The following is a 15,187-nucleotide window of genomic DNA, read 5'->3' as shown; positions in this document are numbered from 1 at the left end:
AGATTTGGTTTAATCCGGGTGACAGAAACCGACAGAATTTTAAAGAAAGAGACAAAAAGTCTGAGCAACAACAGGGGACTATAAAAAATATATAGTTTACGGAAAAGAAGCATAAAATAAAATGAAGGCCTCCTTCTGATGTGTAGCAGGTGTTAGAAATGCATGCGGCTCACAATCTGTAGCGCTGCATCAACGTTAAAGTCGTCAGTTGCAGTTTTATTTATTTTAAGGATTTTTAACTCACTATAGATTAAATTACAGCGACCAGTATACAGGGATCCTAAAGTGGATTTGCAAAAAAAAAAAAAAAAAGTGTGGAAAAATATGGTAAGCATTTGGTGCTAGTGTTTCTTTAGATAAAAATAAAGTCCTGTATTTACCAATACTTGTATGTTTCATTTACATGCAGCAGCCGTTGCATGTTTAGCGACTAACATGTGAAATCCCGGTAAATACAGAAATACATTACAGACTTGACCTGGCTTTACAGGCAGACATCCCCATCCCCCAACAATGTAACTCAAATTATTTTCACAGACACGGGGGATGCGGAGTCATTGAAGAAAATCTGTCTCATTTTTAGAGCCTGATGCCTGTAAGCGCATCTAGATGGCCCCTCGTTCACAAACTACCATGGCAACCATCTTATAACATATCCATCATGGCAAGCAATGATACACTTTACCCTTTAAAATGCCAGCCAAGGAGAACGGAGTTAGACAAGGCTTAGCCAATTCAAACTATGGCTGCAAATAACCTGCCAGAGCACCACTAACACACAAAATAAAAACATTGCCCAATCCCTCATCTTTAACCCCTTCGTGACAAAGGCTGATTTTACTTTTTGTACCCTTCGTGACAATGGCCTTTTTAACATTTCTGCGCTGCTTGTGTTTAGCTGTAATTTTCTTCTTTCCCGTTTACTGAACCCACACACATTAGATATTGTTTTTTTCAGGACAAGAAGGGCTTTCTTTAGATGACATTGTTTTGATTGTATCATATTATTTACTACTAAAAAAAGTATAAAATATGGTGAAAAATTTAGAAAAAAATGACTAACTTTTAGTTGAAAAATCTTTTACTCATCTATAAAATGTAATGAAAAAACCTGCTAAATGGATTCTACTATTTGTCCGGAGTTTAGAAATACCCAATGTTTTTATGTTTTTTTCTACCCATTATGGGGCAATAAGTACAGGTAGGGTTTTGCTATTTCAAAGCCATTTTTTCCAAATCTGGTAATTCTTCCCCCCATGTGCCATTTCGGGTATCTTTGAACCCGGCCAATGCAATTTACCCCATCAAATCATATATTTTTGAAAACTAGACAGCCCAGGGTATTCCAAATGCTAGTATTTTAACTCTTTCCATGCACCATATCTACCACCAGTTTTTGTCAAACTTTGTGGTAGTCATTTTTTTGCATTTGTTTTGTCATACACATTTTACTTCAGGTATGAATTAAAAGGTTCTCGTTTATGTCACTATCACAAATCACCCCAATATGTGTTCAGCAACATCTCCTGAGTACAGCGATACCTCACATGAATGATTTTGCCTGGCTGTTTGGGGGCAAAAGGGCCACATTTGGGGCATGCGCATTTTTCAATGTTGAACTTTGGCATTTGGGGATCCACTGCCCATGCCCTATTTGGTACATCTTTGAGCCGGGCCATTTCAGTATGCCCAATAAACCCATATATTTTTCAAAACTAGACACCACAGGGTATTTTAAATGCTGGTATTTTAACTCTTTGCATGCACACATTTTACCACCAGCATGTTTTCAAAGTTTGCAGTAGTATTTTTGTGTGTGTATTTTTCCCACACACACCTACTTTATGTATGAATTTACAGCTCCTGGTATATGCCGCTGTCACACGACACCCCATAATGTGTTCAGCAACATCTCCTGAGTGCAGTGATACCCCACATGCATGGGTGTGTCATTTTTGTGGGAACTAAAAGGCCACATTTGGTACGTGTGCATTTTTCTAATTGGAAATTAGGTGTGTGGCCATCCTTCCCCCGGTGTTAATTGGGACGTTGTTGAACCTGGCCAATTCAATTTACCCCATCAAATCATACCTTTTTTAAAAGTAGACACCCCACGGGCATTTAATATGCCAGTATTTTAACTCTTTCCATGCGAGAATTGTTTTAAGCTAATATGCTAATTTTAGGACTTGCTCACAAAAATATATATTTTTTTATATATATATATATATATATATATATATATATATATATATATATATATATATATATATATATATTTTTTTTTATTTTATTTTTTTTTTTTGTCTTTTTTTAAAAAAAATTTTAACATTTTTTTTCAACTTGGAGGTTCCCCTGATAGTGACATCAGTGGGAAATGATTTTTACATTTTACTAGTTTTTTTCTAATTATTATTAAATTTTATTTTTTAATTTATTTTTACTAATCACACTGTGATTAGAAAGCTGGGTTCCATTGACTTGCATGGTGTATGCAGTACCTGTATTCAACCTGCAAGTGGAGCCAAAGTTCTCTAGATGGTCTGGACCATCTAGCGAACTTTTAAAATTTGTTGGTTCCTGTTATAGGGCAGCGGCCATCTTGCTTGATGGCGAAGATCATCGGCAGCTGCGGCTGTGACCGCTCTCCGGAGCGGTCACAGCCCATCGAAAGGTAAGTGTTTGGTGTCGCTGGATGCCTCCTGATCGAGGCATTCCAGCGACACCATTTAATCCTCCTAAAGGCTTTTAAAACGGGCGTCCGCGGTCGAGGCATTCAGCAACGTTTTTTGGGTGCAGAAAGCGAAAACAGATCGCTTTCTGCACCCGTTAAAAGACGTGCCGGTCCTGGCACGTCAATTGTCGTAAAGCACATGCTTTTCCGTGTCGTGCCAGGACCGGCAATTGTCGTTAAGGGGTTAAAGGGAACTCATTGTCAAAATATACTGAAAAGCAGGGCTGGGGGAGCTTCCAAGCAGCAGATAAAGAAACCAACAGGATGTGTGTGAGGGGCTCTTATACCATATACAGATTACCGCACTGACTTTCTTCCACTTCCTCCAATAGGATTGTGGGGCTCTTATACCTTATACAGATTACCACACTGATTTTCTTCCAATAGGACTGTGTTTCACACATTTCTGTGCAAAGACTGCGGATTGGTGGGAAACTGATCTTCAGACTACTGACATCATTAAAAAACCTTCTGAAGGCTGCGAGAAAGGTAACGTGATCGCCCAAACCGTGTGAAATGGAACAAATGTGTCTATGAAAAGAGAATGGCGATAATGACTATAATAAAACATCTTTCTATAAGACAGACCCAGATAGAAAGAAAAGAGAAAAAAAAAAAAAAAAAAAAGATTTTTGCCCGAGGTCTCACGATACCGTCACATTCAGGTAAAGACGCTTGCCTATTGTAAAGGCACCGGGATTTTCTACTGGCACCGAATAAAAGCCCCATGAAAAATTAATTTTCAACTTGAGCATAAGATAGATAGTTGTACATCGGCAAGCACTGCGTAAATAATATTAAAATAGGTCAGCGCTTCCAGAACCGGATTTTATCGTCGTTTCAAGTAAAACTTTATCCGCAGACACGGATGCCGCCATTGTCGCCAGACACACGATACTGTGAGTGACTTTAGCAGCTCAAACACCACACTGATTCTTTCTGGCAATGCTAAGGAAGTCTGTCCTGTTACGGTTTCATTAGTCAGAGAATCTGGCTGGGTGCTTAAGACTCAGCCATTCTATTGTTCCCCACAGATAGCAGTAGAAGTAGTCAGGGCCAAGATAACCGAGCTCAAGCACATACACAGCCTGAAATCATATTCTACAAAAACTACAACCATTTTAAAAATAGAAAGCCTAATATTTAATGTTTTTGAAGCAAATATCAGCAAAATATTCAGATCTGTTCAATAAGTTTCAGAATTCCTCATCTACCCCTTTAAAGCTCGCTAATAATCAGCTGTATGGCACTGTGGAATTGGTTGGTATTTTAAAAAGCCTATTTCCTGCAATTTCTTTTTCACAAAAATCAGAGATCCATATTTATTGGCACCTCCACTGGGGCTTCTATGATGGAGCACCAGTGGCATATCAGGGGTACATGTTCACTTACGGGGGTTATAAGGCATTTGGGGGGGGGGGGCAGAGCAGCAGATTTGTGGTATAAGGCATATCAGAGGGCAGAGTGGCAAATATGGGTATAAGCCACATCAGAGGGTGTAAGGCATCCAGTTTGTTCACTACATTTTAACCCCTTAAGGACCGGGCTCATTTTTCGTTTTGTACCCTGTGGGACCGAGGCTCTTTTAATACTTTTGTGGTGCTTGTGTTCAGCTGTAATTTTCTCCTCACCCATTTAGTGAACCCACATAAGTTATATATTGTTTTTTTCAGGACAAGATGGGCTTTCTTCAGATACCATTTTGATCGTATCATCTTATTTACTATAAAAAAAACATGGTGAAAAATTGAAAAGAAACACATTTTATGACTTTTATTTGAAAAATCTTTTACTCACCTAAAAAAGCAAGTAAAAAAACTAGCTAAATAGATTCTACTACTTGTCCTGAGTTTAGAAATACCCAATGTTTTTATGTTTTTTGCTGTTTTTTTGTAAGTTATAGGGCAATAAGTACAAGCAGCGTTTTATGATTTCCAAATCTTTTTTAACAGATCTGGTCAGTCTGCCTCCATCTCCTCTTTGGAACATCTTTGAAGCCGGTTAACTCAATTTTAAACCATATATTTTTTAAAACTAGACACCCCAGGGTATTCCAAATGCTGTTATTTTAACCCTTTCCATGCACCAATTATACAACTACACTTTGTCAAACTTTGTAATAGTAATTTTTTTTTATTTTTTTTCACACAAATTGTACTTTAGTTATAGATATACAGGTGCCGGTATATACCACTGTCAAACAACACGCCAATGTGTGTTTAGGAACATCTCCTGAGTGCAGTGATACCCGACATGCATGGGTTTGTCGTGTTTGAGATTTAAAATGCCACATTTGGGAAGTGCGCTTTTTTTGTCCATTTTGGTCAGTCTGTACCTATGCCCTATCTTTGAGCTCAGCCACTCCAATTTACCCCATCAGCCATTTTTTTTTTATATTAGACACCCCTTGGGTATTTGAAGTGCTTTTATTTTAACTCTTTGTTGAGATTTTTGAGAAATTTTAGCACTTGCTCAAAATAATAAACTTTATTTTATTTTTTATTTTATTTTTTTTTTACACATTTTGCTGGTTGGTTCATCTAGTGACATCACTGCATAATTATTTTTAAATGTTAGCACTTAATTTTTTCCATTTTTTTTTTTTTTGAATATTTTACTAATCACATTGTGATTAGAAAGCTGGGCTCCATTGACTTGCATGGTTGAATGCAGTACCTGTATTCAACCTGCAAGTGGAGCCAGAGTTCTCTAGACCATCTAGCGAACTTTAAAAACTTGTTTGTTTCTTTTACAGGGCGGCCGCCATCTTGTTGATGGCGAAGAACACCGGCAGCTGCGGCTGTGACCGCTCTCCGGAGCGGTCACAGCCCACCCAGAGGTAAGTGTTTGGTGTCGCTGGATGCCTCCTGATCGAGGCATTCCAGCGACACCATTTAAGTTTAGGAGGCGATCGTTGATCGCCTCCTAAACGCTTTTAAAACGGGCGTCCGCCGCCATACAATGTATGGCGGCTGTTGACGCCTCGGGGAGGGGCCAGACATGGCCCCCGATGCCGATCTCGGCGTTACTGAATGCCTCGACATCGAGGGTTAAACATTTTTTTTTAGCACATGACGCATGAACAGAATTGTAATCAGGTCTTCCATAATACAATGTTTTGGTGTAGGGGCTCTTATGTGCATGTTTATAACGTGTCCATACTATTCAGGAATAAAACTAGACCACTAGCCAATTCTAGCAGTCACTGTCCTTGTATATACTTTTTACAGTAAAATTATGGGAAAAGCACCAAGTATGATGTGGGGGGGGGTCTGCATTATTATACAATTGTGTCCCAAAAGCCCACTAAACGATTAATGCATATCAATGTACACTGTAAAAACTTTCACATGTACCAGCATAAAAAACCAAAACTGTTGTTAACTTACGGAGAAGCTGCAGCTTCCGACAGCCTCTGCAGTGCAAAGCAGCCAATCCATGGCAGGAAAGCACTCCCACTGAAAGCAAATGGGAATGCTTACCATGCATTTAAAAGCATAGCACCACAAAAAGGGACCTCTCACATGCATGAAAGTGCATACGACCGCTGGGTTGTCTCTTTAAAGGAAACGTTTTCATAGTTTTTTTTTTTTTTATATATATGAGATGGATTTACCGCTTCATTTCCACATAACAGTCACACAGTTATTCACATAACAGACTAAGTATCCAGCATTACTCTGGAACAGGAACGCAGCACATACAAGACCGGTTACATTTTGGAAGGCAAAAAAATATTCACTGTATGAGAAAAGTATACGACCATCCCACCTAATTACTGAATTTAGGTCTTTTAACCACATTCATGGCTAGCAGGTGTATATGGATGGTTGCCCGTGTGCTTTATTGTAGACCAATATCTGCAGTGGAACGGGTCGTACTGAGGAACCCCGGGCTACTGTAAGTGTTATTACTGTAAAGTGGGAGCATCTAGGAGTAACAACCGCTCAATCACAAAGCGCTGGACTGCGCACACTCCAGAGCGGGACCCCCGAGTGTTGAACAGAGTAGCGCGTAACATCTGCCTGTTCTCTGTAACATCCTCACTATATATTTCCAGGCTGCCTGTGGAAGCGTCAGCACAAGCGCTGCCTGTCGGGAGCTTCATGAAACGCGTTTCCATGGCCAGCGGACTCCGGAGCGATGAATCGCGCTTCGTCATCTGGGAGTCCGATGGATGAGCTCGGCGGATGTTACCCACCGGAATGCATAGTGCCTGATGTAAAGCCTGGTCAGGAGGGATAATGGCTGGGGCTGTTTTTCAGGGTTTGGGCCCCTGTAATGTTAACGCTACAGCATAGAGACATTTAGACACTTTAAGTTTCCATCTTGCGGCACCAGTTTGGGGAAGGCCCTTTTCTATTCCAGCATGACTGCCCCAGCGCACAAAGCAAGGTCAATAAAGACACGGTTTGGGGAGTTTGGTGCGGAGGAACTCGACCGGCCGCAGAGCCCGGACCTTCGCTTATTTCACGCCACACGGATGGATAAAAAGAAACGAAAACAAGACCAGAACTTAAACGGCTAAAAACAGACAATTAGCTGCTAACTAGGAATGATGTTAGACGCATTTGTATAAAAACGCCAGGATTATTCTTTGTACCTGGAATAACTCCCTCGATACCCGTTTCCTGGCAGTAACAATTTTTGGGGTAACATGGAAGTCATTCATCTACTGACGTCAGAACAAGATGGACTCAAAAGAAATTCAAATATTTGAGCCACGGTGCCCATTTCCTGTGCCCACCTTACCATTATCAGTGTTTTTGCAGGACACGTATGTATTACAGGTAGCTACATATCTCTCGCTCTGTTATCAGCCCAACCTACTACACAAGCACCCCGACTCCTTATCGTACTGCCTTGTGGTAAGCGATAGTACGGCTCAGTCTTAAAAACGTGACGTATGAAAGTAAGAACATTGAGTCAGCTCAGTGTGGTTATCGAGCAGAGAAATTCATCCGAATATCACACGACCAACAATTTACTATCTCGCTGGCATAACAGGCAGGCAGAAAGTCAGCAAAGAAGCCGAAAAAAAACAACATAACTGAAACCGGTATTGTGAATACAACTTTGTGCCAAAAATACTCATATCATATGATTTCAGAAATGGAAGTACTAATATATATATATATTTATATTTTTTTTTTAAAGTAACATTTAAAATAGAATCCAGGAGAGCATTTCGCCCGTACTGTACCCAGGGAGCGGAAATAAGCCAGCGGCAAAACGACAGACATGCAAATCGAAAGAGAAAGCTAAACAGGAGCGTTACACGGCTGACGCACACGTGCTTTTCCCACTATCTATTTACGCAAAAAAAAAAAAAAAAAGTCACTGCACTGCAAACGGCTTCCCGTTACTTAGAACGCAGCGGCCAAATTATTATTACATATTTTTCCTTTAATACTAAGGCTACCTGACGTGTGCCAACAATCTTTTCCATGTAACCAAGAAAGATTTCAACTGTAACCACAAGTATTTTGTACCTGATGTTGTGCGATTTTGTATCCAGTATTAAATGTCACAAAAAGACATCAGCAACATGAAGAAAGCATTAAGCCTGCAGAACATCTTACATAGTTTGAAACTTTTACAGCACCGGTGACATTATTTCGGTTTTCCACAGAAACTGCCCAAATACACAGATCCTCAGCATACAGCAATCCCCTAGAATTATTCAACATACGTACACATCGTGTTTATATAGGCTTAAGAGCATGCCTACAAATTCATATTAACTACGCGGTTTTACATGGTCCATGGTACATCTATGACAGCAGAATATGACGTGTAACAGATATCAAAGCAGACATTGAAACGCGCTTGTGTAATTTAGGAATTTGTTAATATGCATGCAACCTAGAACTCAGATAGCAATTACAAATGATACGGGATAACTGAAATGGTTTACGACGGCAGATTTCACTTACGGCCAGAAAGATATTCAAGAAGCCCTAGGTTAAAAAAAAAAAAAAAAAAAAAAAAAGAAGAAGTACTACCAAAGATACACTATTACAATTACACCTCCGGTGTGTCAAGACTCACATGAAGAAATGGAATGCTACTATGGTAAGGGTTAAAAGAACATAGGGCATATATATCACATACATACACATGTACACACACGCTGTGCTGTGGGATATTATAACACGCAGGTATAGTAGGATAAAAGGGCCTTGTTTTAGGTGACAGGTTAATGAGGCCCTGCTCTTCTAAGCTGTCAGCTTTACATGTACACAAACAATCCACAATGTGAGCGGAGGCTGTTCTGCAGCGACACCCTGCGGCCGCACGCAGTAATGCGCCTTCGTTTTCACTCACACAGCAGGCCCAACCCAAAGACAGGAGAGACACACACAACAAAATGGCGGACCGCGGCCCCGTCACGTGACCTCTTTGTGCTTTCTAGGACTCTAAAATCCCAAATAAAACCACCGGTAAGCAAAATAAAATGACCTATGTCTCATTGGCAACCTAACGGAGCTAAACTAGGGCGAAACGGAGGGTTATTAGGCACTGGACGGTGTATCTGCGCCACCCCCCTCGAGCGGCCGAGAAAAAAAAAATGGCGGCCATTTTGTGCAAGCTTGCGCAGACTAAAACATCGCCGGCAAAGCGGCTGCCAGAGCGACAATAAGCATCATTACCGACTCCTCTTCCTTCTCCATGCCCGTTGGCATCTGCGGCACGGCCCGGTTGATGGAGGCATATTCGTGCAGGTCCGGTAAATCCTCGCAGCGGAAGACGGGTAACGGTTTGGACGCGTCTAGCGCCCGCGCCCGGAACGACAATTTACTCATTTTTGTCTACCACAGAGCCATGCGACCGATGAGCGGGGAAATCCTCCGGTTCCGTTCGTTCATGGAGGTCTCCGTGCCCTCCCGCTGCTCGCTTGCCAGACTCCGTGATAAAAATGGTGCTTTTTATTCCCGGCACTCCAGGTGCCCGTGGGTGGGTTTGCTGTGTTTCGGGGGTGTTTTTTGGTGGGGGTTTCAGCGCTTCGGTGTCTCCCTCTCTCCCTCCCTCTTCAATACGCCATGGCCAACATGGCGGACATTAAAACTCCGCTGTCTGCTCCCCCAGCCAACCCGAGCTGCGCAGCCATTCCCAGAGTGCATCACGCGCCTGCGCGCACCCCGGGCCCGACCGAGCTGCAGCGCACCGGAGCGCGGACTGGGGGAGAGGTGGGGGGCGCGCACAGCTATGGGGGATATGCCTGGTTTCTGCAGCAGACCACAGGGCAGTGTGTCACCTATACACTGCATGCGCAGACAGCTGCACACACACACTGCATGCACAGACAGCTGCACACACACACTGCATGCGCAGACAGCTGCACACACACAGTGCATGCGCAGACAGCTGCACACACGCACTCATGCGCAGACAGCCGCACACACGCACTGCATGCACAGACAGCCGCACACACACACTGCATGCACAGACAGCCGCACACACACACTGCATGCACAGACAGCCGCACACACACACTGCACGCACAGACAGCTGCACACACACTGCATGCACAGACAGCTGCATACGCGCAGAAAGCTACAGACAGCGGCACGCACACACACACACTGCATGCTACACTGCATTTAACACATGACAGCTGCATCTGCATAATAGACATGTATGTTCCAACACCATTTTCACCGTACATTATAGGAAACGGTACCATGAAGACATCTTGCTCGTGCAGAATGCATCGTGGGCCATCTTTTCTTGCAGAGATGCAAGTCTGTTATATAACCCCAGATTATAGCTTATCTTTTCGTATCTCTCTATACATAGAGTATATTTCGGCACACTAAAATATACATTAACCATCGCAGAGCACACCTACACACACAGACAGCTGTTTGTATTAGCTGAAGGCATTATACACACAAATGCATCTGCTTTATGGGCCTAATGTACATTTCCAATCCTTGCTATTATGGGGGAGGCTACAGTTATCACAGATTAACATATCAAAAAAATATCATATATATAGTTATTTTATATTGACACCACTGGAATAATACGGCAACAACCTCTACTTATATGTATACACACACTATATATATATATATATATATATATATATATATATATATATATATATAAGTTTATTGCGTACCCTTACCCGTTAAAGCATTCTGCGTGGTGTGTGTGGGAAATGACAGGGTAGTCTCAATTAGTTGGATGGTTTATTTGTAACTTACTTTATAAAAGCAAGAAAAAACTTTGGATATCTAAAATAATCAGTACAACACAATTCTGCACCGTCAGCGTATTAGATTCATACGCAACGATGATCTCCCCCCCCCCCCAAGAAAACTTTCAGAAGATGTACAACGTTACAGAATATGATGACGCTATATAAAACAATGTACAGCGTTTTGGAATACAATGGGCTATATAAATCAATGTACAGCATTACATAATATGGCGCTATTTAAAATAATTACAGCGTTTTGGAATACGATGGCGCTATATAAAACAATGTACAGCATTACAGAACACGATGGAGCTATATAAAACAATACAGCGTTACAGAATACGATATAAATATATATAAAATGTGCACACAAAACAAAAAGCAGACCAGCTTCATAAAGTCCTTACGTGGGTCAAGGTACAACAGGGGCCCAAAGCAACTGGTGCATGTAGCAAAAAAGATTTAGTATAAATATATTCTATAAAGATGGTTACATATATACTCAATAATCAGACATTAACATGAGGAATTGTCACTCCTTTAGCTGCATCAATGTATGTGTAGTACCGTCACGTTTGGTACGCGCTCCTCAAAGGTGTCAGAGCAGCCATTACACTAATAATAAAATAATACAATCTGACAAATTCATACCCAAAACGTAAGCGACACAGACCATCATGGGCTGCAGGCAGGGAACTGCAACAGGACACACGCGGGAACTCCATATTATTGAAATACACATTATAACTGAATTAATACAAAGAAATGTAGACACTTTCAATAGTTTTTTGTTTTTTTTATCTCAAAAAAAAAAAAAAAAAAAAAATTCTAAAAAAACCTATACATTTTCTCCTTGGCCGGCACCATTGTCCGTATATGTTCAGCAAAAAAAATAAATAAAAAATTCTAGAACGGATAGTCCTGGTGTTTTTCACTAAAGGGGGAGTTTGCAGGAAAGTTGTGGCCTTAACTTTAATATACATTATAAAGGCCCATCCTCAAGAAGCTTTTGCTTTAGAAAAGGCTTTGCTAGCCCTGCATAATGCATAGTTTAATCAGTAAGTCTCGCCACCCATGAAGGTATACATTACGCAGCGCCAGCCCAGATCTTCTAGTGCAAGGAACACGCTGCTGTTGGCCCTTCATGATGAATAGTAAAGTGACGGAGTTGAACCAACTCTCCTTTTAGTGAATAAACCCCTCTGCGTTAAACAGGGAGTAGTTTATTCTTCAACTTGGATTTCTTGACTTCTGTAAGGCAGGACCCCAAAACAAATGCGCCACTTGTCCTCCGTATAACGGAAAATGTTCATGGAGCAACTGACATCCTATGGCTGATAAAACATACAGCGTGAAGCCCGGGACAATCATTTCGGCTCCCGGATTATAATCAGAGCTCAGTACTATTCCAATTCCTATGCCAATAAATGGCTGGATCTCCACAACCAGCTCCTGGTGGCCTGAATGTCAGCGGGTTATTACAAAGTGTATTATATAGCTAGGTTTTATATATATATATATATTTGCTACAATATAAGCATATTTTTTCAATCTTTTTTTTAAAAATACATAAAAAAAAAAAATTATATATAAATTTTGAGTGAGCAAATCCTACTTGGAAATAAAAACATGACGTGACCTTTCACTGGGTAAGGCACACCAACTGTTGGTTCTGCAGGACAGCTGCCCTCTTACGGAATCTGCTGGCACTGCAGCTTTAATAGTTTCACATTACATTCCGTATAACATTTATATAATACATTAATTATTTGCGTTCAAGGTTCGAAACGGCATAAAACTTTGGAAAAACGTTGAAAACAAAATGCTTAGGTTATTAGTGGTCTGCCAGCACGATATTAGAAAATAGGTAAATGTCTGCACGGTTAATTAACCCGGTTGATTTAGGTACTAAAAAGGTACTGTAGAATCCAACGCCTACAAGCTGTCCAACATACACGCAAACTGAGAAAACAAATCATCTAATGCGTGCGCACTAGATCGCAAGACACTTCTTTCCAAAGAGAGAACAGTGACTGCTTTAAGTATTTCTGAGTTTATTAGATATTCTTGCGGTTGGTTAGCAATCGGTGTAATGGATTTGGTGACATTTAAATGCTTATGTCACAGATGCAGGGTTACTATCAGGCGGCCCGGTTGCATTGGGTAGGAGGAGCTAGACATGAAAAGGTTAACAGAAATCCAGCCAACAGGACCCAAAGCATTTACACATTTACCTAAACCTGCTCACCCCAAATACTCCACGCTGCCACCGCCACCACCACGTTCTATTTGAGGCTTTAGAACTACCTAAAGGAGGCTTCGGTAACCCCCTGAATGTAGGCATTTCCAGTATGGACTCCCACAGGCGGTATTACCAGATCAAATTCTCTCCTCCTCACCCACCCTTCCAAAGGCTGTCTGAACCAAATCAACAACAACAATGCTCAGGGATATTCTGCAGATGGGGCTATAATTCTGCACTTTAAAATCCTAGTGAAAACCACCAGACCAGAGTCAAATCCTTACTGGTCTGGGACATCAGAGTGAGTGAAGTCTTGTGAGCATAAAAGGAAGAGGTGATGAGAGGAGGAAAGCTTTAGCACACAAGAAGAACGTAAGGATCGAGTAGGGGAGTATTTTGTTATAAGGGCAGAAATGTAGGGGGGGGGGGGGAGTATTACAGAGGGCCGGTGGGGGGGGGCGGGATTCACAGAGTGGGAAAGAAGAGCGTCAAGTATGGAAGATAAGGCTAGCAGCATTTTGGATAGATTGAGGAGAGAGTCAAGACCGAGTGATGCTAACCACAAGAATGTTGCAGTAGTCAAGGTGGGAAACAATAAAGGAATGAGCTAGGGGTTTTGTGGCTTATTGGTTGAGGAATGGGTGAATGTTGTGTTGGGTCAAAGTTGACCCCAAGGCATTGGGCCTGGTTAGTGTGAGAGATAGTCATAATGGAGATAGAGATTTCAGGTACTGGGCTGAAAACGGAGGGAAGATTATTAGTCCGGTTAAGGTATACCCAGTTTAAGGTGACGTCCAGGAAGAAAGCCGTTTCTAATACGGGACACTGAGATTTGAGTATAGTCTGCCTATAGGCGATACTGGGAGCCAAATCTCTTGATTAGTTTACCAAAAGACGAAATAGAAAGAAGAGCAGAGGGCCATGGCCTGAACCTTGGGGACGCTAACAGAAAGCGGAGGAAGTGAAGATAAAGTGTCTTTATACACCTGCACCTTTCACTGGTTCTCTCCTTTCTCTCAATTAAGTAAATACTATCGAACACCTGGTTCAGAAATATCTAATTTCACTATAGCGTTGTGGCAGCTCATGTTTTTATTATTATTATTATCTTTTATTTATATAGCGCCAACAATTTACGCAGCGCTTAATACAATACATATATTCAAGGGGTCTGACAAGACTACTGTCTGACTACTGTTAAAAAAATGATTAGAGCTAAGAGGGCTTCTGGACAAGAAGCTACTTCCCATGGCTCTACTATGGCTTCCAATGATCTGCATTTGGACCCTTTTAGAACTTTCTATTTCTATACTGTCACTCATTATATTTTGATATTTGATTTAACACATCTTGGACCTCTCTTCAATCTTTGAACCAGTAGCACTGCTCTCTCCAAGCTCAAATCTCACTTCTCACCATACCTTTAGCTTCGTTCTTACTCGTCTTCTCTGCATTGGTTTTCATCAGTGAAGTATCGACACCCCAGAACCAACATCTCATGCCTCGCGTCCATCCATAACAATTACTCACCAAGTCCTGCCTTCATCTGTAAAGTCTTCCAAATGTTACTTTTGCTCATACAAGCTACTATTAAAACACTAATTAAATGCCTTGTGATTTCCCTCCGGAATTATTGGAACTCTTGCCAAAACTTGTCAATAAGACTAAAAGAAAAAAAGGAAACCGCTCTAATGACAGGGAAAACTCTGACAACCACAGACCAGTAAGTCCGACACCAGTAACTGGGAAATGAATGGAAATTATGTTTAAAGAAAAAATTGTTTAATATATAGTTTGCGAGATCAGAAACAAGATGTGTTTACTACCGGTGGGCCTTGTCAACTGATCTGATTTTCTATCAATTGGGTAACTTAAATAAATAATAGGCCAGGCAGCAAACAAAGCCTTTCTAGAGTCCGGGAAAGCACAGAAGACATGCATGCGTTGGATGTTGATAGTTGAATCAAGGCATTGGTAGACAGAAGATAGAAGGTTGTAGTTA

General features: G+C 41.2%; 1 protein-coding gene across 5 annotated transcripts in view; it reads right to left on the bottom strand.

Annotated features, from left to right (window-relative positions):
- The window catches only part of LOC149287180 (enhancer of polycomb homolog 1-like), a 28,925-nt gene extending 19,385 nt beyond the window's left edge, over positions 1 to 9,540 (bottom strand). For all 5 annotated transcript variants that reach the window (XM_089493157.1, XM_089493158.1, XM_089493159.1 and 2 more), the window contains exon 1: positions 9,388 to 9,540. In XM_089493157.1, coding sequence (XP_089349283.1) covers positions 9,388 to 9,540 — 153 coding nt within the window. The remainder of the gene's footprint in view (positions 1 to 9,387) is intronic.
- Between the last annotated feature and the right edge of the window lie 5,647 nt (positions 9,541 to 15,187).

The sequence above is a fragment of the Sceloporus occidentalis genome, unplaced genomic scaffold (assembly GCF_023333645.1).
Source record: "Sceloporus occidentalis isolate IW3139 unplaced genomic scaffold, rSceOcc1.0.p SCAF_63, whole genome shotgun sequence".
Classification (NCBI taxonomy): Eukaryota; Metazoa; Chordata; class Lepidosauria; order Squamata; family Phrynosomatidae; genus Sceloporus; species Sceloporus occidentalis.
The sequence above is the reverse complement of the archived record's forward strand: the minus strand, read 5'-3'. Positions and strand labels throughout refer to the sequence as shown.